This window comes from Benincasa hispida, chromosome 2, assembly GCF_027475165.1.
Source record: "Benincasa hispida cultivar pf3 chromosome 2, pf3_genome.v1.1, whole genome shotgun sequence".
Classification (NCBI taxonomy): Eukaryota; Viridiplantae; Streptophyta; class Magnoliopsida; order Cucurbitales; family Cucurbitaceae; genus Benincasa; species Benincasa hispida.
This window is the reverse complement of record NC_143479.1, coordinates 47155538-47180506: the sequence shown is the minus strand read 5'-3', so window position 1 is coordinate 47180506 and position 24969 is coordinate 47155538. Positions and strand designations below refer to the sequence as shown.

The window sequence follows — 24969 nt, the reverse complement described above, 5'->3', positions numbered from 1 at the left end:
CAAATAAAACATTAGTAGTACAAGGAGAATTTTCTAAACTATGCATATTGTCAAGAAAATTTCAAATATCATATGCATATTTAAAAGGTAAGATTTTATCACATATTTGTCTCGCTAATGCACAATATATAATATTTATGGCTTTAGCATTAAATGTAAGCAATTCATTGTTCAATTCCAATTTAGTTAAATCATGCTCACAAACAAATAAAACATTTAAATCCTATAGCAAGCATAAATGTTTTCATTCTATTTTTCCATACATCATAATTTCTATTTTCATCAAAGAATGAGGTCTATCAACAAAATAATTTTCTAAAGTTGTCATAAGACTCTAGCAATTAAGCTTTCAAATAATTTTTCAAACAATAAGATACTTCAAGTACCAAAACAATATTTGAAAAATAATTTACATACAAGAGCTCCCTTCTCTGATACAAATTGTAGGAGTGAGAAACTCAAACAATGGTTATAAAACTAAAATGATATATGAAAATTTGTATCACAAATAAGAGAGCAACCAACTCTGATACCAATTGTAGGATTGGTATGGCACCCCTAGAGAGGAGGGAGGAGGTGTGAATAGAGTTTAATTAAACTTTTTCTTAAAGTATGCTGAATTTAATCTAATTAGATATTTTAAAATTAAATTGATAAAAACTTTAATTTATGCTAAATAACAAGAATGATAAAAAAAATTATGTAACAATATACTCAATCAATCTCAACAAACAAAATCAAGCAATTAAAATTAAATGGAAGAATAACTAGGAAAGAGATAGAGAAGAAGACACTTTTTTTTATAGTGGTTCGGTCAAACACGATCTACATCCACATTCCCGAGTGCCTTTTGGGACTTTGATTAAAAAAAATATTCTTTTGACTCTTTCCACGAATGAGAGCCGAACCGCTACCTTGCTTCTTTTATGGGTTCAAGAGCCAAACTCATTCTTTCCATGTGTTAGAATCCAACCATTACAATGTTTTGAAACTTTAAATTACACAACGAAACTCTCTAAAAAAGTGGGTATACAAGATTGAGCTCGCACACTTTAATCCCCACAATACAATAGAAATTTCTCTAAAAAATAAGATGAAAGAAAGAAATTGGAAGCTTGTAGAGAGAGTAACAATGATGATTTTTTTTTTTTTTTTTTTATACTAATTTTGAGGATTGTAAAATGTGAAAAGTTGAAAAATAATTTTGGAAAAGATGAAGTATAAAAAGAGAAGGAAGTGGGTAAAAAGAGGGTTTTAATTTGAGCCATTGGATTATTCAAAAAGTTAAATTGAATGGTTGAGATTTAAACTCAACTAGCCGTTAGACACAAACAAAATATAATATAATAATATATAATTTTGGTGATTGAAGATGCATCGGAATCATTGTTCCGAACTCTATGCGGACTATTCAAAATAATAAAATTACAATAAATAGAATCAGGTTTGTTATCATCAAAATATTAATTAATTAATTAATTTGAGGTTAAGGGCAAAAAAGCGAACAAGAATACACCCAAGTTATTCATTCAAGTCCTGTTTTCAACAAACGATTTAGTCCATAAACTTTGATTTGTAACTATTGTGTCCTTGGTTTTCAAATTTGTAATAATCATGAATTATAACATGAAACATTTTAGATCCTATATTTTCAAATTATAACAATTCGATCCTTGAAGTTTCAAATTTATAACATTTTAATCTCTATCATGAAAAATCACATTCAACTTAACTGTCAATTTTTTTTATATGTGACTATATAGTTTTTATAATTTAGGGTAAATAAAAACCACACTTAAAGTATGGTGGTAATTGCAATTTACACCCTCAAACTTTTAATTATAAAAGTTAGGTCCTCAAACTTACATTAGTAGTAAAAATTGGACCACAAATGATAAAAAGTGAACTCTCAAACTTATACAATTATTACAATTCCTACAACTATTATAAGTTTGAGGATCTAATTTTAACACTTGTATAAATTTATGAGCTAAATTTTCACAAATGAAAGTTTGAGGGTATAATTGCAATTATCACCATATTTTAGGGATGGTTTTTACAAGTTGCCTTATAATTTATAAAGAAACGTACTCTCTTGATTATTTCATCAATTTACAAAAATTTTTATTAAATCTTAATAATATTTTTCTATGGAAAAACTAAATCATGATGAATTGTAAATTATAAAGATTAAATTGATACTTATTAAAGTTTATGGATTAAATTTTTATAAATTTAGAAGGACAAGACTAAATCATTGAAAATTAGAATTTCGGAAACTATGTTGTAATTTAACCACGAAGATATTATTCTAGGTAAGAAAAAAAAGGTTTAAAAATCTGGAAAAAAAAAAAAGGTTTAAAAATCTTAGAATAATCGTCTATATTATTTTTTTTCCTTTTCCTTTTCCTTGTAGGGGTTGTGGTGAAGGTGAAATTGACATCCAAATTCGGGCACTCTGAGGGTATTTTGGTCTTTTCGATTAGGAAAGTATATTGGTTAATGGGCAGAGGAGTGGCCGACATGTCGTCATGCAAGGACGACAAACGCTTCGTTTTATGATCCCCTTTTATTTTCTTTTCCTCTAGCTGCTTTTGATGGTTTAAATAAATGTTAGGGATAATTTTAGACTAATGGGTATAATCGAGGGGAAAAAAAAAAAAAAAAGAAGAAGCAATTTTTTTTTTTTTTTTTTTAAAACAACCAAGTTTGGCCCAAAAATAGCACCATAGGCCTATGGAAGAGAATCGGTTCGGGTCTATTTGATAATATTTCTGTTTCCTGTTTAGCGTTCCCTGTTACTTGTTTCTTGTTTCCTCTTTTTTGAGAACAAGAAATAGGAATATGTCTGATAATTATTCATGTTTTCTAATTTTTGAAAAAATGAGACAAGAACATAAACTTGTTTGATAATTACTCATGTTTCTCGTTTCTTGTATTTTTTTTCTTCATATTTTATAGTTTAAATATAATCTAATTATATAAAATAAAAAATATATAGCATGCATTAAAGTATAAAAAATAACTATGAAATATACATAAGTCCCGATGCAAAATTAATAACAATAATACAATTGTTTCTATCATTCATATGTTGCTAAAATTTATTTTACAATTTTATTTCTCACTCAAGTAATTTGTTTTAAATTTTAAATGATGTAGACTCAAATCTAACTCAATTATATTATTATCTAAATATTGTGATGGTAAGAATATTAAAATGAACCTAAATAAATATCTTAGTAAACAAAATTTATATATTGTAAAATTATAATTGGTTTCATATGTAAGAAAAAAATAAATTTTGAAATCTTTTCGTTGATATTCTTATATTTGAAAACAACCCTATTGAAAATTTGAAATTGAAAAACAAAATAATATATAAATCTAAATATTTGAAAATTCAAAATTAAATTTGCTATATTTATAAATATTCTTTTTTAAAACAATTCTATTAAAAATTCGAAATTTAAAAATCAAAATAATTATGAAAATTCAAAATTAGATTCACAAATAGATATAAAAAATAATAAATACAAATAAATACAAATAAAAGAAAAAAATAATTATAAAAGAAATATAAATATATATATAGAGAGAGAGAAAGGAAATATATATAGGAAAGAAAGAAAAATAAAATAAGAAAAGCTCTAAGATTTGATCCCTAGACCACAAAATTAAGGAACATTTCAGGCAAGCTTCCTCACTAACTAACCATGTTTACAATTTGGAATTTCTAAGAAACAACATTAAATAAAATAGAAACGAAATAGGAAAAACTACTTTTTTTACTTCCTCAATTTTGGTCCAATTTTTAAGAACGTTCCTCAAATTTTAGGAACAAAAAACATGAATGATTATCAAACAAGTCAGTATCTTAAAAAATGAGAAAGAGAAACATAATACAGAAAACAGAAACATTATCAAATGGACCCTTCGTGTCAAAGCCCAAATTAATGTGCTTGACCCCGACCTTGGACAAAGTCAAAGTTGAGCCTAGCAAAATAATTAATAGGACATGTCCCATGCATGCTCCAACCCAAAGCATCAACCTAAGATCAAAATGGTCCTAGGGGAAGATGCTTGACCTTGGCTTGCCCTTGCCAACCCTAGCCAAATGCGAAACATGGTATATCCCATACCAACCCTAGCCAAATTTGAAATAGGGTATGTCCCTCAACTCTATAAATTGTATGATATCCTAAAGCAATTCTGAGGCCCTATCAAAATAACTTAGGTCAATCACATCTAGAAATATATTATTATAGCTTCATATGAGATAACTTGAACCCTATGCTCAAACTCTCGTTTCCACACTCTTCCATTCTCGACTTAAGCTTCAGAATGTGTGCGGCAAGCACTACAATGGTGTGCAAGTTTTGTCTCTTATAAGTCACATTCTTCTCCTCTTTAAACAACTTCCTACTGGTATCATGTAGATGTTAAGTGTGTTTTCTTTATCTGAATTTTGACATCAACCATCAATAATAATGCTAAAAACTATCGAAAACTAACTAATGTACCAAACTCAAGTTGGCACAAGATTTGATTGATTGCATATCAAAGACATGCTTGATAAATCATTAAAACGTGCATCATTATACTCTTTTCTACGACTTTTTAAATGAAAACTTACCAAAAGATATAAGTTGTAATACTTTTTTATATATATATATATATATATATAACTTTTTAGAGTAAAAATTTATACTCTTTTATGTCTTTTTTTTAAGGTTAAATTTGTTATTCTCACGTGCTTTATTGTTTATTTTATAAAAATTGAGTGATTTGAAGTCGTTGCGGAGTACTTTGAAAGACTCAGACAGAAATTGGAGTAAAATTGGACCTCAAACCAAGAAACCAAACAAGACTGACGTCAAAAGGTTGTTGCATAGCTAAAAAATCAAGAAACTCAAAAGACAATGTCTGAACACTATATGGCTTGACCAAATGTGTGCAGTCCCATTTTAATCACTTTTGTAATTTTGGTTAACATCTAAATATGTTGTCCCTAACGTTTCAACGCTCTAACATTTTCTATAAATATATCACTTCGATTTTTCAGTCATAACTTTTTGACGAAGCAATTTTATCCTCTTTTCATGTGTTCTTTTAGTAAATTGTCCCTGAACAAACTAGTGGAAAATCTCTAATTCTATTGAGTGAAATTTTGCAAAGCTTTAAACTAAGCCTCCGAACAAAATTCTGGAGTTATTATTATTATTATTTTAAAAAAAAAAAATTATATTATCAATGAACATATTTTCACTATAATTTTTTTTAAATATATTCATATATATTAAATTTTTCAGGAAGATTATTATATTATTTAATCCATTTCAATAAAAAAGACTAAATATAATATTTATTCAAAGTACACCCAAAATATAATTATTCTTAAAATTGTATATTAAACAAGAATAGAATAATAATTAATTGTATCAAACTCAAAGTATCTATAAAGCTTTTGACTACAATAATCAATAAAAAGAGAGAATCTTCATATTCATGGTATTATTGAAAGCATAAGAAAATTGGTTAAGAAATTCAAAGTATGAATCTTCAAATAGAGTTTCCTTTTTTCTCTAAAGAGAATCTTCAAATCAAATTGGATGGTTTAAAGGGGTAGAACATGCATTTTTTCTTAGCCCTTTAAAATGTTTGATGTTTAGATTCAAATTTGACTATATTCTATCTTTTTCCTTTTCAATCTTTGCTTAGTCCCATCTCATGGGGATTCTAGCAAATTTATTCATGCATTATGTGGTTCATATCATCATTTTATAAAGTGTTAGCTTTTTGTTTTTATATTTCTATCTTAATATAAAAAAAAAAAAAAAACAAAACAAAAAAGAAGCTTCATTTCCTCATTAGTAATAAGCCATTACAATAATGTTGCCATGATTCCTTCATGTATGGCTCAAGTATGCTTACTTATTCCTAAAGTTTCTTGAGAGCAATTGTTGCACCTTTCTTAGACTACAAACTTTGACATACAGAATTCTATTTTGATGTGACCCAAATGCATTAAGTTATTAGTCTTGTCAAGTCACAATCATCTTGATTAAATAGTTAAAATAAAATGCGAGAGGAAAATAATGCAAATAAGAGTAAGTTTACATTTGTCAAACATCATTTAAAGTTTATGGATTTAGAAAGTCTGCGTCTAGTGTGAACGTTATTTTAGTTCAAGTTTTTGTGCTTGGTTGCTAATTTGTTTAAGATGAAGTTCTTAAGTATGGGTTTAGGGTTTAGGATTATTTCGATTTTTTTCTTTTGTGTATTGTATTATATAAGTACTGATCCTCAAATATCATATTTTGTAAATAGAATTAAAGATATTCATTTCACCATTTTTTTAGTACAATAATTACACAAGGTAGAAGATTGAACCTCCAGCCTCTCGGATTAGGGAGTGCATGTTGATATCACTGAGCAAATCTCACTTTAGCATTTGTTCCACTAATTTTTAAGAATGTGTTGGATCTTAAGTTGAGTTATTATCTATTCTTTTGGTAATTTTGGAGATGTATCAATATTGTTGAACATGCACCAAATATGTGGGATTAAGGTAAAAATTCATATAATTGATTAAGCAAGAAAACTCCATATTTGGAGGTATTACAAAAGCAACCAATTCTCAAACTCCATAATATTGCACAGAAATATATATCTAGGTGGTCATCAAAAGTGATCATCTAGTCGCCGAAATTGAGCGTCAGTGGTGATATTTGTTGGGGTCGGCTGCCAGAGTTAGTCACCGACGAATGGAATCATTTTAAGTAATTGGAGGAAGAAAGAGTTGGTTATTTTAACCATAGAATTGTAAATTATGTAACTGTAGTAAAACAAAAGTTAAAATAATTCTTACCCTTATTTTGTTAACACATACTGAGAATACTGGACTATTATAACTTACTCAATCTATTTTAAATTGGTGCCCAAATATCACTTAACGATTAATACTTCCGCATAGAAAAGTTCTTCACAAACACTTTGTAATGAACACAATAAGTTATAAGTCCTCCAAACCCTAAATAATGTCTTAGACGAGATTATAGCAGTGTTAAAAGGTATAAAAAAGAACCACTTTGGTAGATAATTTGAATTTTTATTTTATATTTTTAGATTTACTGAGTTCAATACATATCTGTTTGGCGAAAATTCAGATTTTTTTTTTAAAACTATTTTTGGATTATGTGATCCAAATACTGAAAAAACTGGAAACAATATTTTTTTATGCTTTCATTATATCCAGATTTTGAATTTTAAATTTAAAATACAGAATTAGAGTGTGTTTAAATTTAACTTTTCAAGTGTTTAATTTTGAAATTTTTTTTGAAGTGTTTGGTAACCATTCATAATGATTTTTGAAACACTTTCAATGTTTATTTTAAACAATTTTATTAAAAGAATTTAAATAAAAATAACTTTTTTGAAAAAAATGTTTTCTCTAATCAATCCAAACAAACATGTATATTAAATAAAGATAAAAACATTCAGAAATGCAATATATCGTTATAAAATCAACTCATTTTTTTGAAAAATATATATGTATTATGTATTATAAATTATATAATATTAAAAATAATAATTATATACATTTTTTTTTTTGCAGAAACCATATTCATAAATAAATTAATAATAGTTTATTGTCAACAAAATATTATTAAGTAACTACAACTAGTTTTATGATTTACAAATGTATACTATCTAACACATTCTAAATAATTATTTAAATTAGAATCTAATTTGTGAATCTGTTATCAAAAACATATAAAAAGATGAAATGCAATTTTATTTTCATTAAATTTTTTGTTTTCAAATTTATATTTTGAAATTGATAGACCGTAAAATCTCTTTAAAACTCTTAAAAGATAAAAAGAAAAGAAGAGCAAATAATAATAATAATAATAATAATAAATAAATAAATAAAACTATGAATTATACAGCATCAATAAATAGTGGTTTGATAAACCTCTTTAGCATTTCTTTAAATTGTCCTTCATTGTCTATGATCATTGACACCCTTATTTAGGATGCAATAGATCAATGTTGATGGAACACTAATACAAAATAATAAATTATTAAACACACCCTTATACAATGTTGGTGGAACACTAATACAAAATAATAAATTATTAAACACACCCTTATTAGTAGACTCTCATTGTTACTACTCTATCAAATAATAAATTCCTCTCAATAATTACTTAACCATCAAAGGTCAATTGGTAAATATCACACATAAATAACCCAAAATATATGTTTAATAACTTAAATTTATTAAAGTTGAAAATAGTACGAATTAAGGACTGTTTTCCAGTATAGAAAAATGAACTAAAATATTTACAAATATAATAAAATGTAATTGTCTATAGATTGATAAACATTGATAGATTACTATCATATATTATTGATAGACAATAATAAATATTGATAGATAATGATAAATATTAATCGACACTGATAGATGTCTCTTAGTGTTTATCAGTGATATCATTGATAGGTTGTGACATTTTGTTATAATTAAAAATATTTCTATCCATTTGTCTATTTAAAATAATTTTCAATATATAAAGGGAGTTTGTGTTTGAAAGGATCAAATTGAGGATGATTAGAAGTGAATCAAGTATGAAAATATAAATCAATATTGATTGTAAATTGTACTAACGAGCTTGGATTAATTTAGCTTATTCTATGAGTGTAAAACATTTTGTGTCGTCTCTCTTTATTATATTCTACTTAATTTTCTTTTATCAAATTAAATAATATCTTGGTACAATAGATGACAAATATTAGTTGCTTGTATTAATGGATGAAAATCTTTTCCCAATTATAAATTATTAATCCGACATATTATTGTATTTGGCAGGGAATAGTATGGGAGTTTTATTTATTTAATATCCAATATTTTATTTATTTTATTTTCAAGATTTTTTGGGAACCTCAATTACTTTTAAGAAAATTCTTTTAAATAGAAAAATGCTGAAATTGTTTTCAAATATAGCAAAATTTCATGGTCTATCAATGATAGACACTATTACCAATTAGTGTCTAATAGAGATAGATGATAATAATCTATCGTTGTTTATTAATATCTATTACTGATATATTATGACATTTTACTATATTTGTAAATATTTTGATTCATTAACTATATTCGAAAACAACCCTTATTTGAATGTATTGGAATTGAACTTCAAAAGCCTAAGAATACGGAAAATGAACGATTTATTTAACAAAATTTGGTCCATCCATTTAACACATATTTACACATTTGATTTACTTTTAATTAGTATTATAAAATCTAATAACATCAATTTTTATTTCTCTTTTTCTACCAATAATTATAAGAACATATATGGACCTTTTTAAATATTAAAAATATTTACAATTTATAATAAAAAGTTTAAAAAGTATAAAACAATTTCGAAACTTTTTATTATAAAATATAAATATTTTTTTAATTTTTCTATTTATAAGAATTTTCCAACATATATTATTGGAACTATTTAAGTTATGTTTTCTTCTCCTCGAGTTGTGAGGTCAATTTTTTTCTTGTGATTCAACCTCATTATTGAAATTTCAAAAAATAATAATAGTATCAATTATTTACTTCAACCGCTGGAGTATGAATAATTTTTTTAAAAACATTAATTATAGGGCAAAAATGGTAATTGTTGCCAACTATGCTATTGGCTAAAAACATATAGTCATTGGTCATCTATTTAGTACATTATTTGTTAAAATACTACTGTGATCCTTATATTTGAATTTTTGTTTAATTTGAATTTTTATATTTTTAATAAACCTCCAATTTAATCCTTTAAAATAATATTTATTAAAATTGACTAAATAATAATTATTATTATTTCCATGTAAAGAAACATCATATATATAAATATATTTTCAAAATTTAGAGTGAAAATAATTATAAATAACGAAAAGAATTTTAGAAAAAAATTAACAATAAACAAGCAGCAGAAACTAATTTTTTAAAGATTTTCTTAAAAGTATAAGAACTAAAAATGCATACTTGAAAGTATAGGTTCTGTTTGGTAAACATTTAATTTTTTGTTTTTGTTTTTTAAAATTAAGTCTATAGACATTATTTTCACCTTCAAATTTCTTTTTCTGTTATCTACTTTTTACCAATAATTTAAAAAACCAACCCAAAATTTGAAAATTAAAAAAAGTAGTTTTCAAAAACTGGTATTTGTTTTTGGAATTTGATTAAGAATTTAACTATTGTAGTTAAGAAAAATATAAATTAGGGTAAGAAATAAGCTTAATTTTAAAAAATTAAAATTAAAATAAAAATACTTTCGAATTAAAATTGAACAAACTTTCTGGTATATGAAAAAATGGTATTTTAAATAAAATTATTTCATATTCATCCCACCTGAAAAAAGAACAAGTTTACAGTTGCCAAAATATACTAAAAATAGTATTATTTTCACAATTATTATTGATTTATTTACTGCAATAATTATTGATACAAGTGATAATAAATGGCTTGAAAACTACTTCTACCACCACCAATCTCAAAGTTTCTCATCATTGAAAATGATAATATAATAGGGAGGGCCTTGGCTGACTTAGGGTTCTGTTCTTAGAGAAAATACATTACTAGAAGAGAGAAGACAGATAGACCTAAGGATAAAAGAGAGAGAATCTAGGGAAGAGACTAGAGAGAGGACATAAAGATGCCAATAAAAAGACAAATTTTTTAATAATAATAATAATAATAAAATTAACTTTGGAATTTATTTTTTTAAAATAAGGCCACATCAACATTGCCACAATGGCCATACAAGGACCAATTTGACAATGTTTTTTGTTGGGAGTCATTAATGAAAGGAGGGTGATAGCTACCAATTCAAGGATATGTAAAATGTTGAGCTTTGTAACTTGTGAACAAAATCACTCAAAATCATCAGCTTTGGCTTACTAATATCCGAAAAGAAAACTTTTCGAATAACATTCTCCCGTCATCTTGTTTGAGAAAATTAAAGATTAAGTTGTTTGTTCGGTTAATATTGTTGTCTATTTAAAAAAAAAATAAAATTAATAGTTGTATTAATTAAATTCTAAACTTTTATAAGTGAGTTGATTTTTTTTTTAATCTCTATTAGGTTCATTTTAAAAAAATTAATGCAATCATTTTTGGACTTGTATAAAACTTCTTTAAATATAAAAGTTTATGTAATTGGAAAGAAATACGAGAATCAAATGGACAGTTACGATTTTTCGCTAATATGAGTGAATTTTCATTTTCTCATTTTTCTTTGTTTTTCTCGATTTATTACTATGAATTATATCATATTTTTGTTATTTTGGTAGGATTTTGATTTTAAAATGAAATTAAGTAAGTAAAAAAAAATTAGCAATAGTTTTTTGGTCTAGTTTCTATTTAGTCCTTAGATTTCAAAATACTATATTTTTAGTCCTTACATTTTGTGTTTGATTTCAATTTAGTTCATAAGTTTCAAAATATTTTACATTTTGATCCTTGAAGTTTGATTTTTTCTTTTTTCAATTTAGATTTACACTTTTAACCTCGATTTCATTAAACATTCACTTTTAGTTTTTACTATTAATGTCCATTAATAAATTTTAAAAATAAAAAATTATAATTAATTAAATTTTACTATTTTTTCTTCACTATTAAATTCAACTTTAAAATTCACTTCAGTGGTATTTTAAATTTATTACTAGACATTAAGATCAAAGACTGAAGTGATAATTTAGTGAAAAAGTAAGGTTAAAAGTGTAAATCTTGAAAGTTTAGAAACAAAATTAAAATAAAATTCAAATTCTGAAGGTGAATTGTAATATTTTGAAACTTACGGACTAAATTAAAACCAAACTGAAAATTTAGGCCCCATTTGGTAACTATTTAGTTTTTTGTTTTTATTTTTGAAAATTAAGCCTATTTCATCCACATTTTTTACAATAACTTGCATCTTTCTTAAACATAATAGTTGAATTCTTAGCCAAATTCTAAAAAAAAAAACAATTTTTTGAATGTTACTTTTTTTATTTCTCAAAATTTGGCTTGGTTTTTTAAACTATTGGTGAATAAAGTAGATAACAAAGAAAGAAATTTGGATGTGGAAGGAGTGTCCATAGACTTAATTTTCAAAAACAAAAACAAAAAATAAAATAATTACCAAACGAGGTCTTAAGGATTATGGTGTAATATTTTGAAACCTAAAGACTGAATAGAAACTATACCACAAACCTAAGGACCAAAAAAATATTTTCACAATCATTATAAATCACTAAATGTTGGTCTAATTTGATCATTTAAATATGATAAATTTAGAGTAAGTTTGATTATTGGTCTGAAAACATAAATTTGAAAACGAAAGATTCAATTAATTGTATGTCATGTTTTCATTGTTTGTAGATATGTATTTCATCATATTTTAAAATTTAAACCATTATGGTTTAAAATGTGTTTAATAATATATTTATAACTTTATAAACCATAGAAATAGTTATAGTTACCAATGAAATATCGGATTGAAACTCAACTATTATTAGTTAATTTATCAACATGTTACTTATTTGAGCTTAAGTTTAACCTTTTTTTTCCTCTAAATTTTTGACATATTTTGTCGGGTCTTAAAGATATTAATTATGAATATCTCTTAAGTTGCCAAAATTTTGTTTTTGCTTTGTGGCGTTTGAATAAAAACTCAAACACTTTTTGAACGAAGGTAAAAATTATTGTAAGAAAAATTTAGAAAATTTCAAAAATCAAAAACTAAAAACAACAAAATGGTTATTAAATGAAACTTTAATTTTTTACTTTTAAGAATCAAGTTTATACACGTTATTTTCACTTTTAAATTTTTATATTTTCTTGACCATTTTCTTTCAATCTTTATTTTATAAAGACGAAAACTATAATTGAAAATTTTAGAAGAAACAATTATTACCAAATGTATGTGGTGTAAATGATTATCTTAATTCTCAAATGTATGAGGTCTAAATGATTATGTTAATTTTTTTTAAAGGAATAGAGAGGGAAAAGTGAATGGTTTATTGGGATTAGGGCTTTTGAAAATATGCAATAAGAGTACCCAACTCTTTATCTTTTATGCAGAATGTCTTTTCCTCTTTAACCAAAAGTTCTTTGATTAATTTCATTCCCTAATCATCATTCAACCATTTCAAAAGCTAATATAATAATCAACCAAGTTAACCTTTTTAGACATACATTAGACAATGATATTCTTTTCTATCGAAAATATGATTTAATAGGGCTATCATAAAATCAATGTGTTGAGAAATTACAAAACTTCTAAAACTATTGGACATCAAAGTGAAACGTAGGGAGCTAGAGATATATAGTTCTCTATTCTCCGAAGAAAGATATTTGGATGTATTCTAAATTGTACCTATCTTTTTCATTTCTTACCTAATTGTTCAATCATAGTTTGTTATGTGACAAATTCTTCTTTAATTCTTTTAAATTTTTTTTTTGTCATGTGGTTGAATTTAGCTACAAAGAAATTGATGTAGTCCACGATGCACTCAAGTATATTGTTTTGGTACAAACAAGGTTTAAAATGTCAATTTCAAAGGAAATGTTGAAGTCTTAATTTTACGAAAATGTAGATGAAAATATCGATGAAATGTTAATATCGATAAATATTTATGAAAAATTATAGAAATAGTATCTTAAAAAACTTATTTAAATTAATAAATAAATATTTTAAGCCTTTTGAACCAGTAAAAATGTTTATTATTTATATTATATTCTATATGACATTTTGTTGAGGATCCCATGTTAAAAAAATTAGGACCTCACAATGTTTATAGGATACATGGACTACTCTCTTACTATCAATTGGTTTTGAGATAGAACCCCATGGTATCTAATACATTTTTTTTTGTTGTTGTTGTAGTTGTTGTTATTATTATTATTATTATTATTATTATTATTATTATTATTATTTATGTTTTATGATTGTTTTAGGATATAATGATAAAATGTTAATTCACCATTTTTATATCAATGTTGAATCCATAATGTTGGGTTTATGTTCTAACACTCGTGGTTTGTAAATAAGGAACATATTCTATTTTGCAATAAAATTGTTATTGAGGTTTATTCATTAAAGATGTTATTGAATATGTGAATTGCACTTAAAAACCCTAAATCCAATAAACTAAGAACCTTTAGCTATTACATGAATACTTGAACTATATGTGTAGACATAAAAATGGATCAAATTCGAGTAAATAGCCAAAACGGTCTATAGTATAAGGATAAGGCTGGGTACTTTATTTTGGGGACGCTATGGATGTGACCCACCCTGTATATGATACAAACTATATGATCCTGAATCATTCATGTAGAAACATGCTAGTGGAGGTATCTTATGCAATGAGTTTGCATAAGTCTGGGCCGTGAAATAGTCACTTTTACTTTACAACACCGTTTATTGTTCATACTGACTATTTCAATACAAATGACCTAGGTAACTCAATCTTAATTCTGAGCTAACTATAAACTCCTATTTATTCGAGATTATCCTTTAATCTACATGGGTGAGAGTGATTCAAGTTCGCGGACTCAATAAGCCCTCACATTTTAGGGATAAGACTGGGTAGATAGCTGAGGACATAATTCGGCAAGATGAAATTCGCTCCTACCCAATTTTAGGGATAGTAGATAGGTTGTTCTCTTAAGTGCTGACTCCAGGTCTTAAACAAGGGCCCTTACCCTCTCATTGGTCCAAGAGGGACTCGATCTGGTGTTAGACTACAAACCAATTGTTCATTAGAGGATCAGTGGGACTTAAGGAACAAGATGTAATTATAGGGATAAAATAGTAATTTTGACCTACTTGTAATTACAAACAACCTATGAAAGATCGACTTACTAGTCATGATTATAAAGAGTGCACAGAAATATATCTACAGTGAGGAGAGTGCAACTACTGGGCTATAGTGAAGTGCATCGGTAGCTAACGAATGTTAGGTAGCTAGGTTAAAGAGTTTAGCCGATTAATCTCGGATCGTTGGAGCTCATGATCTATAGGTTCATTAGATCCCCTTACTAGCTCATATCAAACTAAACCTTAGAACAGTGTGATGAAAAAATTTTAAAAGTTCAAATTCGACTTAGGGAGTAAGCGTTAATTGTATTTGATATACTTAATAACTTATTGTTTAATTATGAATTAAACAAATATAGAGAGTTGGAAATATTTAAATATGATTTATATGTAATATGCATGGATGGGGTTCATGATCGAGATTTGTGTTATCAATTAATTTAATATTTGATATTAAATTAATTTTTATTATCGAATATTTGATATTATATTATTATTAATTAAAATTTTAAATTAATTATTTAAAACTAATTTTATTTAAAATTAATTATAAGAATTAATTTTATTTAATTAATTTTAATTATTTGAATTAATTCAATTTTTTTGAATTTTGAAAATTCAAAATGATAGTGGATTTTCCCCATTTTTTCACTTTATGAACACAATTCCCACTATTTTGATTCTTAATTTGTTGTCACCTTTAGGTGATTTCATGGTGCATGATTTCCTCTTTAAATAGAGGAAGAAATTGCTGAGAAAGGGGATGGAAATTTTGGCTTATGAAGCAGTAATTTTCCACTCAAAACTAATACTCCAAAACTCTTTCAATCTCACAATTTTTCCTTCAAATTCATCACAAATTAAGATCCCACAATCTGTCTAAGACTGAAAAACAGCAGAAAAGACTCTAGCGGTGGTCCACAAAGCGTTTGTGATAAAAAAACAAGAAAAGGACAACTTCAACTTTTAACTACACTAAGGTTTGTTCATCAAACTATGTTTTTATTTGTTTTGTTCAAGCATGCTTAATCTTTAAATTAATGAGATTAGAGTGCTTAAGATCCTAATTACTTCTACTTGCATGTTTTAATTCCATCACATAAAAATATTTGACCCACATATTCTTAAAAAAAATTAGGTTAAAATACTATTTTAGTTCCTATATTTTGAAACTTGTTCAATTTTAGTCTCTATACTTTCAAATTATCTAATTTTAGTCCTTATACTTTCAATACATCTTAAATTAGACTCTCAAAGTTATTTTTTTACCGAAATTGGTAAATAATAACAATACATTTCAGGCAAGGAAATACAATATGTGATTATGTTTTAAAAATCATACACTAAAAATGCTAATAGATAACATTTTTTTAATTTTAAAATAACAACAAACTAGCCATATAACTAAATTTAAGATTTATTGGAAGTATGAAAATTGAGATTCAACCAATTTTTTTAGTATAAAGACTAAATTAGTATTCTAATAAAAAAATAAAAAAAATACGAAGGTGTATAGAAGAGTACAATTGTGTACAAGTGAGATTGAGACAAGATTTTTTTTCAGAGAGAGAAAGAAAAAGGTAAAAAAGAAAAAAAAAAGAATAGAAAAAAAGAAAAAGTTGGCGATGACATTAATGGCTGCTGATACTGTGAAAACTACAAAAGCACTTTTTAGTGTTTCTTCAAATTCATTCACAGCCAAAACATCCTAATTCTCTCAGTTCTCAATTCTCAATTTTCCTTTTCTCTCTTTAAATTCCAAAAAAAAAAAAAAAAACATTCATAGATCCATGTTGCTTCATCAGTAATCTCAAATTCAATTTAGATTTTTTTTTTTTTAAAAAACAATTCAATTTAGGGTTTTTCTTCTTCTTCGCCGGAGATTCACCAGCTGTGGCTGCCGCACGCCGTCTTCCTTCCGATTCCGGTGCCTTCGCCGATTGGGTGGCTCCTCCCTCCGCCATCGTCGCCGATGAACTCTCCCTCGGTTTCAATTCTGCCGCCGCCGTTCCATCCACCACCAGGATGTGGCCCTCATCCAGGCCCCTTGCTATTGGTTATGGCCACACGGCGGCGCCGCCGACGGACATGGTGGGTCTCATGGCCTCGGGTTTTGGAGTCGGCGTTAGCGTTTTGCCTCTCCTTACCGGCCTTGCGCCGTCGAGTGTAGGAATTGAAGAAGCTAATTTAATGATCAGCCGTGGCGGCGGCGACGGCGGCGGCGGTGGCGGTGGGGTTCAATTCAATGGGAATAATTTGGATGGGTTTGGGATTTTGGGAGGTGGGTCGAGTTTGAATTCCGGTGCCGGAACTTGCCATGACTGTGGGAACCAAGCAAAGAAAGATTGCAGCCACCGGCGGTGCCGGAGCTGCTGTAAAAGCCGTGGATTTGACTGTTCTACTCACGTGAAGAGCACGTGGGTTCCGGCAGCTCGGCGAAGAGAACGTCAGATGCTGAGCGCCGCCTCAGATGTGGCGGCCGGCGGGACTTCATCGGGGTCTACCTCCGGCGGGAAGAAGCCGAGGCTGATTGCGTCACAGACGACAACCAATTCCCATACTTCCACTTCAAACACTCCAACACCAAGCTTTGACGCTTCCTCAGGTCAACTCGATCTCATTTTTGTTTCTTTTATTTTATTTTAATATTTTAATATCTTTTTTCATAAAAACAATGGATTTCAAGTTGCATCTTTTTTTTTCGTTTCTCAATCACATCGTAAAAAAGATTAAATAATATATGAGGAAAAAAAAGAAGAATTCACTAAGAAACTGTTGTTGAACAATTGAATGAGTTGCATGTGAAGGAAACTCATAATTATTTTTCTTTTTATAAATATTTCGATTTTGATTATTAATTCTTCATTTAGTAATAATTTTGGATTATGATTTTTGAACATTATGATATATATATATATATATATATATATATATATTTGTAATTTCTGTTTTCATCTTTTTAAAAAGATCATGTACATAGCTAAATTGTCTTAAAAATATATTTTTTTAGTTCCCCAACTTTGTTTAATTTTTTTTTAATATAAAATGATCTTTATAATTTTTTTAACTATAAATTGTTCTAAGCTTACATAGTTATCAAATGTTTTTTTAATCTTTTTTTCAATGAATGAACGACACATATTTTGAATTTTTCAAGATTTATCAAAGAAAGCATGGATGAGTATTAAGATGAAAAATGATAATAACAAACAGACATCCAGACTTTATGGAATAATTGAGATTTTTTATTGAAATAGAATAAAGTGATTAGTTCTAAATTATATATATGGGGATTCGAACCACAGATTTTATGAACATTAACACATACAGATTAAACTATGTTTTCTTTGCCTTTATATCATTTTTTTATTATGCAAATAATTAATTTAATATATCTTGAATTAGATGGATGAAGTTTTAAAGCTTCCTATAATAATAATGTCTCTCAACTTAAAAATAAATTTCTAAATTTAAAACATAGTCCAAATAAATAATAATAATAAGAAACCTAAACCTTCATAAAAGTTTGTGACTTTATTACACAAAATAATAAAGAACTTTTTAGACAACCAAACTTACGATTAGACCTTTATTCTTTGAATTTATTCCAAAGAATATGATGGGAAATATTTTTCATTTTTTTTGTGTTGTTTTGTGTTAACTTTAAGCAACAATGCAGCGGCCGACATGAGTTGTAAAAAGGCAAAGAAGCTGCCGGAACAAATACGAGCGCCGGCGGTGTTCAAGTGCGTCCGGGTGACGGCGGTGGAGGGCGGCAGCAGCGGCGGAGGGAATGAATATGCATATCAAGCCATCGTGAAGATCGGCGGCCATATTTTTAAAGGCTATTTATACGACCATGGAGTGGAAGCTAGAGATGGGTTTCCGACGTTGTCGAATTTGCATCTCGGAGATGGCGGTTCTACATCGTCGCCGGTCATTGATCCTGCCGACGTTTATGGCAGCTCCGCCGCCCGCGGCGGGGCACTGGCTGGGGGTTCCGGCTATGGTAATCCCATAAATTGATCCATATTATTTAAACATTTTCAATGTTGGGTTATAGCTTTTGAATTTATTTAGTGGAAAAATAAGAGATAGGAGCCTCTACTTATGGTTTATTTTTATTTGTATATTTATATTACTTACAAATATAAATATAATCTATTAATATTTATAAACTTTCAATAATCTAACCTAATAGCCAACCTCAATATATATATATGTGTGTTTTTTATATACCATAAATGATCTAACATAAGAAGATTTGAACCTTCGACATCAGAGGAGGACATGTCAATTATTGTTGATATATGCTTATTTTGACCTAAATATCAATATATGCGAATACATACAGATTTGAAAGAAAAATTTTCATTACTATTTTAGAGTAGTACATATTATAGATATCACTCTAAATTGAAAAATCGTAGTGTAAACATGAAGGGTTGAGTCACGGATTAAATAATTTTTTGGTTATAGTATAAGTATATGAACTTTCGTTATTTCTAATAGGTCTTTAAATTTTAAAAAATATCTAATATATCACTCAATTTAAATTTATTATCTAATAAATCTTTGAATTTTTAAAATACAATGTAGATACCTAAATTTTGGATTTTATGTTTGAATAGATATTTGGCATATTCCATATTTTTTTAACTAGCGAATGCACAAGACATAAAACTTAAATATATTAAAATCTCATTTTTTGTCTAATAGGTGTCGTGAATTAAAAAAAAAAGGTTGTAGAGGTCTCAAAATTGAATAAGGACTTAGTAGGCAAAAAAAAAGAAAGTTCATGGAACTAATTATTGATATTTTTTGAAAGTAGGTTCCTTATTAAATATAAAATTGTAAGTTTAGAGACAATATACTAGGACAATTTTTAAAATCTAAAAATTTAATTAATTGAGAATATTAGATATACGAAGGAGATTCAAACTTTCGTTGATACTATTCAAGATCTTTATATCTATGGTTCTGTTCATGGTTTTCTCTAGACCAACTAAATGAATAATTATGTTGTGCACTAGTTAACACTTCTCATGTTGGTAATTTTCAATTTCGATTGTGTGGTTTGATGATCACCTTCCATGGATTGATTTTGCTCTTTTTTTGGATTTGATGTTGCTCTAGTGTACTAAAAAAACAGTGACCTATTAGATAGATCGTTTGAAAGTTTAAGGATTAAAGTTTTTTTTTAAAAAAAAGATATATTAAAATAAAATATCTTAAAAGTTAGAAGCCATGAGGGATCCAAAGGACATGTGAACCTAGCTAACTCTTTTAAACTACTACTCAAAAGTTAACAAACCATGTAATCAAAACTCTTACTTAATAGGAGCTTTATGGAGGCCTTTATATATATATATATATATATATATTTGTTAATTTCAGTAAGAAAACTGAAATTAACCCTTTTAATTTGATTAAGTTTCAAATACATTTTCTCTTGTGATTTTGGTAAGTCATTGGAATTGAAGAATCCCATGTCGATTAAATTGACGAATGGGGATGAGCTCCAAATCTATAAAAGAAGTCTATGCCCTTAGTTTTCAATCATCCCAATTAAAAATACTAGGAGATGTTTGTTTCAAGGGTTGCAATTAGATAGGTTATGCATCCTAACCCAAATTTTTGTTTGGGGAGCAAGGATCTAGGAAGTCTTGGCTTCCTACATCATTTTCCAATGGGTTTAAATAGTAAACACTATTCAAACTAGGGATGACAATGGGGCGGGGTGGGGCCGATGATGCATTCCCCATCCCCATTCCTACAAGGAATTCTCATCCCGGTCCCCGTCCCATTCCACATTTTAGGGAGTTGGGGTCGGAATCAAAGAATCCTTGTTTGGGGAACGGGTCCTCGTGGGGAAAAATCCCCATTTTTATTTTTTATTTTAATTATTTGTATTTAAAAATTAATTATAATTTGGTATTTATATTGAAATGGTAAAAATTTTAGGATGGAAGGTAGTATTATTATTGTTTCATTAATCTAAATGTATAATTTAAAAGAAAAGATTATAGCATTTCATGTTGTAAATTGAATAAAAATATAAATTTATAATATTATGAATTAAAATTTAAAAGAAAACTAACACTATTATATATATACACACAGTAGTTATTATCTATGAAGCACAGATACAAATACAACTACACGATACGAATACGATCGGGTACGACGATTCGTCAAATTCTAAAGAACCAAGATACGGATATGTCTAAGGATGCGTCATTTTTTTTAAATATTTTTTTAATATATATATATATATTTCTAAAAAACGAGGATACTGATACGTTGAAGATACATTTTCTTTTTCTTTAAAAAAATCTAGGATATAGATAAATTTAGCATACAAGTTAATAACAATAGCACAAATAGAATACAAACACTGAACTACAATACAAAAAAAAAAAAAAAAAACAAACATCTAAGATGTTGAAGTACAATAGTTAATAAAATGCAATAGAAAAATAACACATATTACAAAGAAGAAGAAGAAGATTAGAGGGAGAAGTATGAAAATGAACGAAAAACTTCTTCATTGAATTGTTGAAGATATCCAAATGGTTTATATTTTGGTGGATTTTGTGGGGACTCAAATGTGAAGATGAAGATTAAATGATTCTAGTCTAGGGTTTGTTCTGTTATTTTTTTTCCTCTTAGTTTTAGACTCGAGTAGTGAGCTTTTTAAATAGGTTGCCTAGTTTTAGATTGGGAAAGTTTAGATGAATTGCTTGTCTTTTTTCTTTAAAAGAAAGTATGCGTAGAAATAAATACGTAAAATCGCGTGTTAGATACGTATCTGGAAAGTATCTAGAAGTATCGATATCCGATACGTATCTGATACTGATTCTTTGCCTAACATGAAATATCTGTACTCCATAGGTTATTATTATCTTTTTTGGATACATACAGTAGCTTAACACACACATATATTATAAATAATATAATAAATAACTATTATATACATAAATATATCATAAAAGTAATAACAAATAAGTAATCGGGACGAGTTCGGGGTTGAGGACGGAGTGGGGACCCCGACCGAGGACCCGATTAAATCCCCGATTTGACCTCTATATCCAGTCAAATCGGGGACCCATGGGGACCCCACCCCACGAGGAATTCAACCATCCCTAATTCAAACCCATGAGTTACTTTTTTTTCTTTCTAATTTAATCTAGGAAGTTCGCCAACCAATTTCCAGATACCACCTCTAGTGACCGCCACTGGCCAACTCTGATCTTCGCCGGCCAGCCTCCAGCTGCCAACTCTGGCGAACATTTTCTTTTCTAAATCTTTCCAAAGAGCCCCTTAGATTAATTACAATAATATTTTTTAAATACATTTTCTTTTTCTTCTGATTATTTTTTCTTTTGGAGTTTTTTTTTAACTCTTATTATTAGATTATCTTTTCGAATTCTCTCTATTCTCTTCTTTGTTTAAAATTAATGTTTCTTTCATTTTAGGATATTTCATTTATTTTCTATTTTTCTTAATTGAAAATCGATCACCTATCTATTGAGATCTCAAGTATATACCGAATATACTGATAATATAGTGAAAAATGTAAATATACATCGCATATATCACAGTTTATTTTTTGGCATGTTTACAAATATACTAAAAAGATGTAAATATACGTTGAATATATTGTTTGGGATATAAGACAATATATTATACAAATTGTGTTGTTCATACAACTTATCAAATATATACTGAATTATTTACAAAAAATTCAAATATATAGTGTTATATATATCAAATATACCTTGTTTTCTCCTTCAAAGCTTCTCGTCAGTTCTTGCTTGTATTTATGAGGGCAATAGTTTTTGGATTTTTAGAGGTATTTTCCTTATTTGTATAGGTTCTGAAAAGAAAACTATTTTGGAAAGTTTAAAACTACAAGAAACTTCACTTACATGTTGAGAGCTAGAAAAAAAGTAAATTGGACCATATTTTTGTGTAAAATAGTAGCTTATTAAACTAGAATTGTATAATTTGGTATATTTATTTAGGTATATGTATAGAAAGTCCTAATTTAATTTAACATTTTCATTTTTTATTCGTTAGTCAATTTAAATATATCGAAGAATTGGAATTATTTTTTAAACGTAAAGGATTAAAATGTTGGTAATAACCTAGCACCAAATAAAAATTAAAACTCAAACTTTATTATTTTTTTATTCATCAAATACAATTTGATAAAAAATTTTTATAACTTTTCAATAATTGAATTTAAGACTGAAATCCTAGTTTATGTCAATTTGAGCTTAGCATATTACGATAAAAAAAATTGATCATTTTCAAATTAGTTAAAGTGATAAAAGTCTATGAAGTTTTATCTCAAAACCTAGTAAAATCAAAATACCAAGTTATTAAAACAATAAATTTAGTCATATCTCTATTTCAAACTTTTTTTTTAAAAAAAAACAAATATTCTTCTAGATTTTTTAGTTTATTTTAAACTTAACTATATTAAAGTAATTAAAATGACAAGTTTGAACTAATCTAAAATATAACAACTAATTAAATATAAGAAAATATTTCACAAACTCAGGATTTATAAATCCGCACTTCATTCCCAGGCTTCCTAAGTCTGCACTCTAAGCACAAGCTTCTTAAACTAAAACTTCAAAAAACCAGCACTCTAAACATAGTTTTCTTCAATCCAAGCTACATAAACCTCCCAGCCTAACCGCCACGTAGGGATATTCAAAAAAACCCGACAACCCGAACAACCCGGACTACCCAATCCAAACTATAAGGGTTAGGTTGGATTGGCTTTGTTCTTGGATTGAGTTGGATTGAACTTTTTCTATTTTTGTTGGGTTGAGTCTAAGGTTGGCTAAAAAAAATTTAAAATATATATCACATATACCATGGTTTATTGTCTGGCATGTTTACAAATATACTAAAAAAATGTAAATACGTTGAATATATTGTTTGGGATATAAGAAAATATATTATACAAATGTACTATTCATACTGAAGGAACCCTTGTGAGGGGATCCTTGAGCGGAAGCGGATCTTCCCAAACCCTAATTTTTATAAAATTACAATTTGACAGAGGAAGAAAGAATTATGCATTTACATATAAAAATACAACATGGTAGTTACAACCAAAATCAAATAGGGTTTAGAAAACTCTTCCTTTGAAGATGTTCTTCAAACGAAATCCCAAAACAAGAGAGGGCATGACCATAAGATGATCTCAGTTTTCTCAGGTGAGAATCCAGGAGTTTGTGGTACTCTGGTGAATTTGGTGAGGGAAGGGAGATTGAATAATGAGAAAGGAGGAAAAGAGATGATGCATAAAAAACACACACTGTGCTACTGTGAATAATCTACGTAGAAGATGAATCGCCTCATGTTGGTAACCAGCAACCAACGTGATGTGGAAAGAATGAAGGGGAGGGAAGTTATTTCCCTCACTTTAAGTTAATTTAAAATAAAATAAAATAAAATAAAATAATTTTAATAAATTAAAATATTATAAATATATTAATAACTAATTTATTATAGATATATACATAACTATATTTTATATCATATATAACATAAAACATATAGTTTTTAGTATTGTATCATATACAATATAACCTATAGTTTTTTCTCTCTAACAAATGTCATTTAATACAAATCACATTTATATTAAATTTATTAATATGAACCCAATTCACATAATTAATATTTATTTCCTCTCAGATAAACTTTATAGTGCAATGTATCAAATACCTTATAACAATTATATCATATATAATTAATTCTCCCAATTAATTTGAATAATTCAAATTAATCCAAAATCTGATTCTCATTAATTCCTACTGAATTTTCAAGGGGACCTCATGGACTTGTAACTTGAAGCTCCAACGGTACGTGAATAATTAATTAAACTATTCACCATCCGTTAACTAACGAAAGACCTATAGTTGCACTCTTCGTACTACAGATATATGTCTCTGTCTATTAGATATAACCAATCAATAGTACAATGACCTTTCACAAATTTCTCGTAAGTACAACTGAGTCAAAATTATCGTTTTGCCCTTATAAGTACATCTAACTCCTTAAGTACCACTGATCCCTTTAATGAACAATA

The 24969-nt window shown here is 27.5% G+C and overlaps 1 protein-coding gene across 1 annotated transcript; it reads left to right on the top strand.

Annotated features, from left to right (window-relative positions):
• The first annotated feature begins 16423 nt into the window (after nucleotides 1-16423).
• On the top strand, nucleotides 16424-19036 carry LOC120070783 (protein LATERAL ROOT PRIMORDIUM 1). Its single transcript, XM_039022668.2, has 2 exons — nucleotides 16424-17463; nucleotides 18538-19036. Exons 1-2 carry the CDS (start codon nucleotides 16884-16886, stop codon nucleotides 18882-18884), a joined length of 927 nt encoding a protein of 308 aa, XP_038878596.1. The 5' UTR covers nucleotides 16424-16883; the 3' UTR covers nucleotides 18885-19036.
• Nucleotides 19037-24969: the final 5933 nt, after the last annotated feature.

Bases quoted from the DNA above. Each gene is read 5' to 3' on its own strand.
- LOC120070783 (XM_039022668.2), top strand. From the start codon at position 16,884: ATGTGGCCCTCATCCAGGCCCCTTGCTATTGGTTATGGCCACACGGCG. The intron at 17,464-18,537 runs GTCAACTCGATC...GCAACAATGCAG, and splicing joins AAGCTTTGACGCTTCCTCAG to CGGCCGACATGAGTTGTAAA.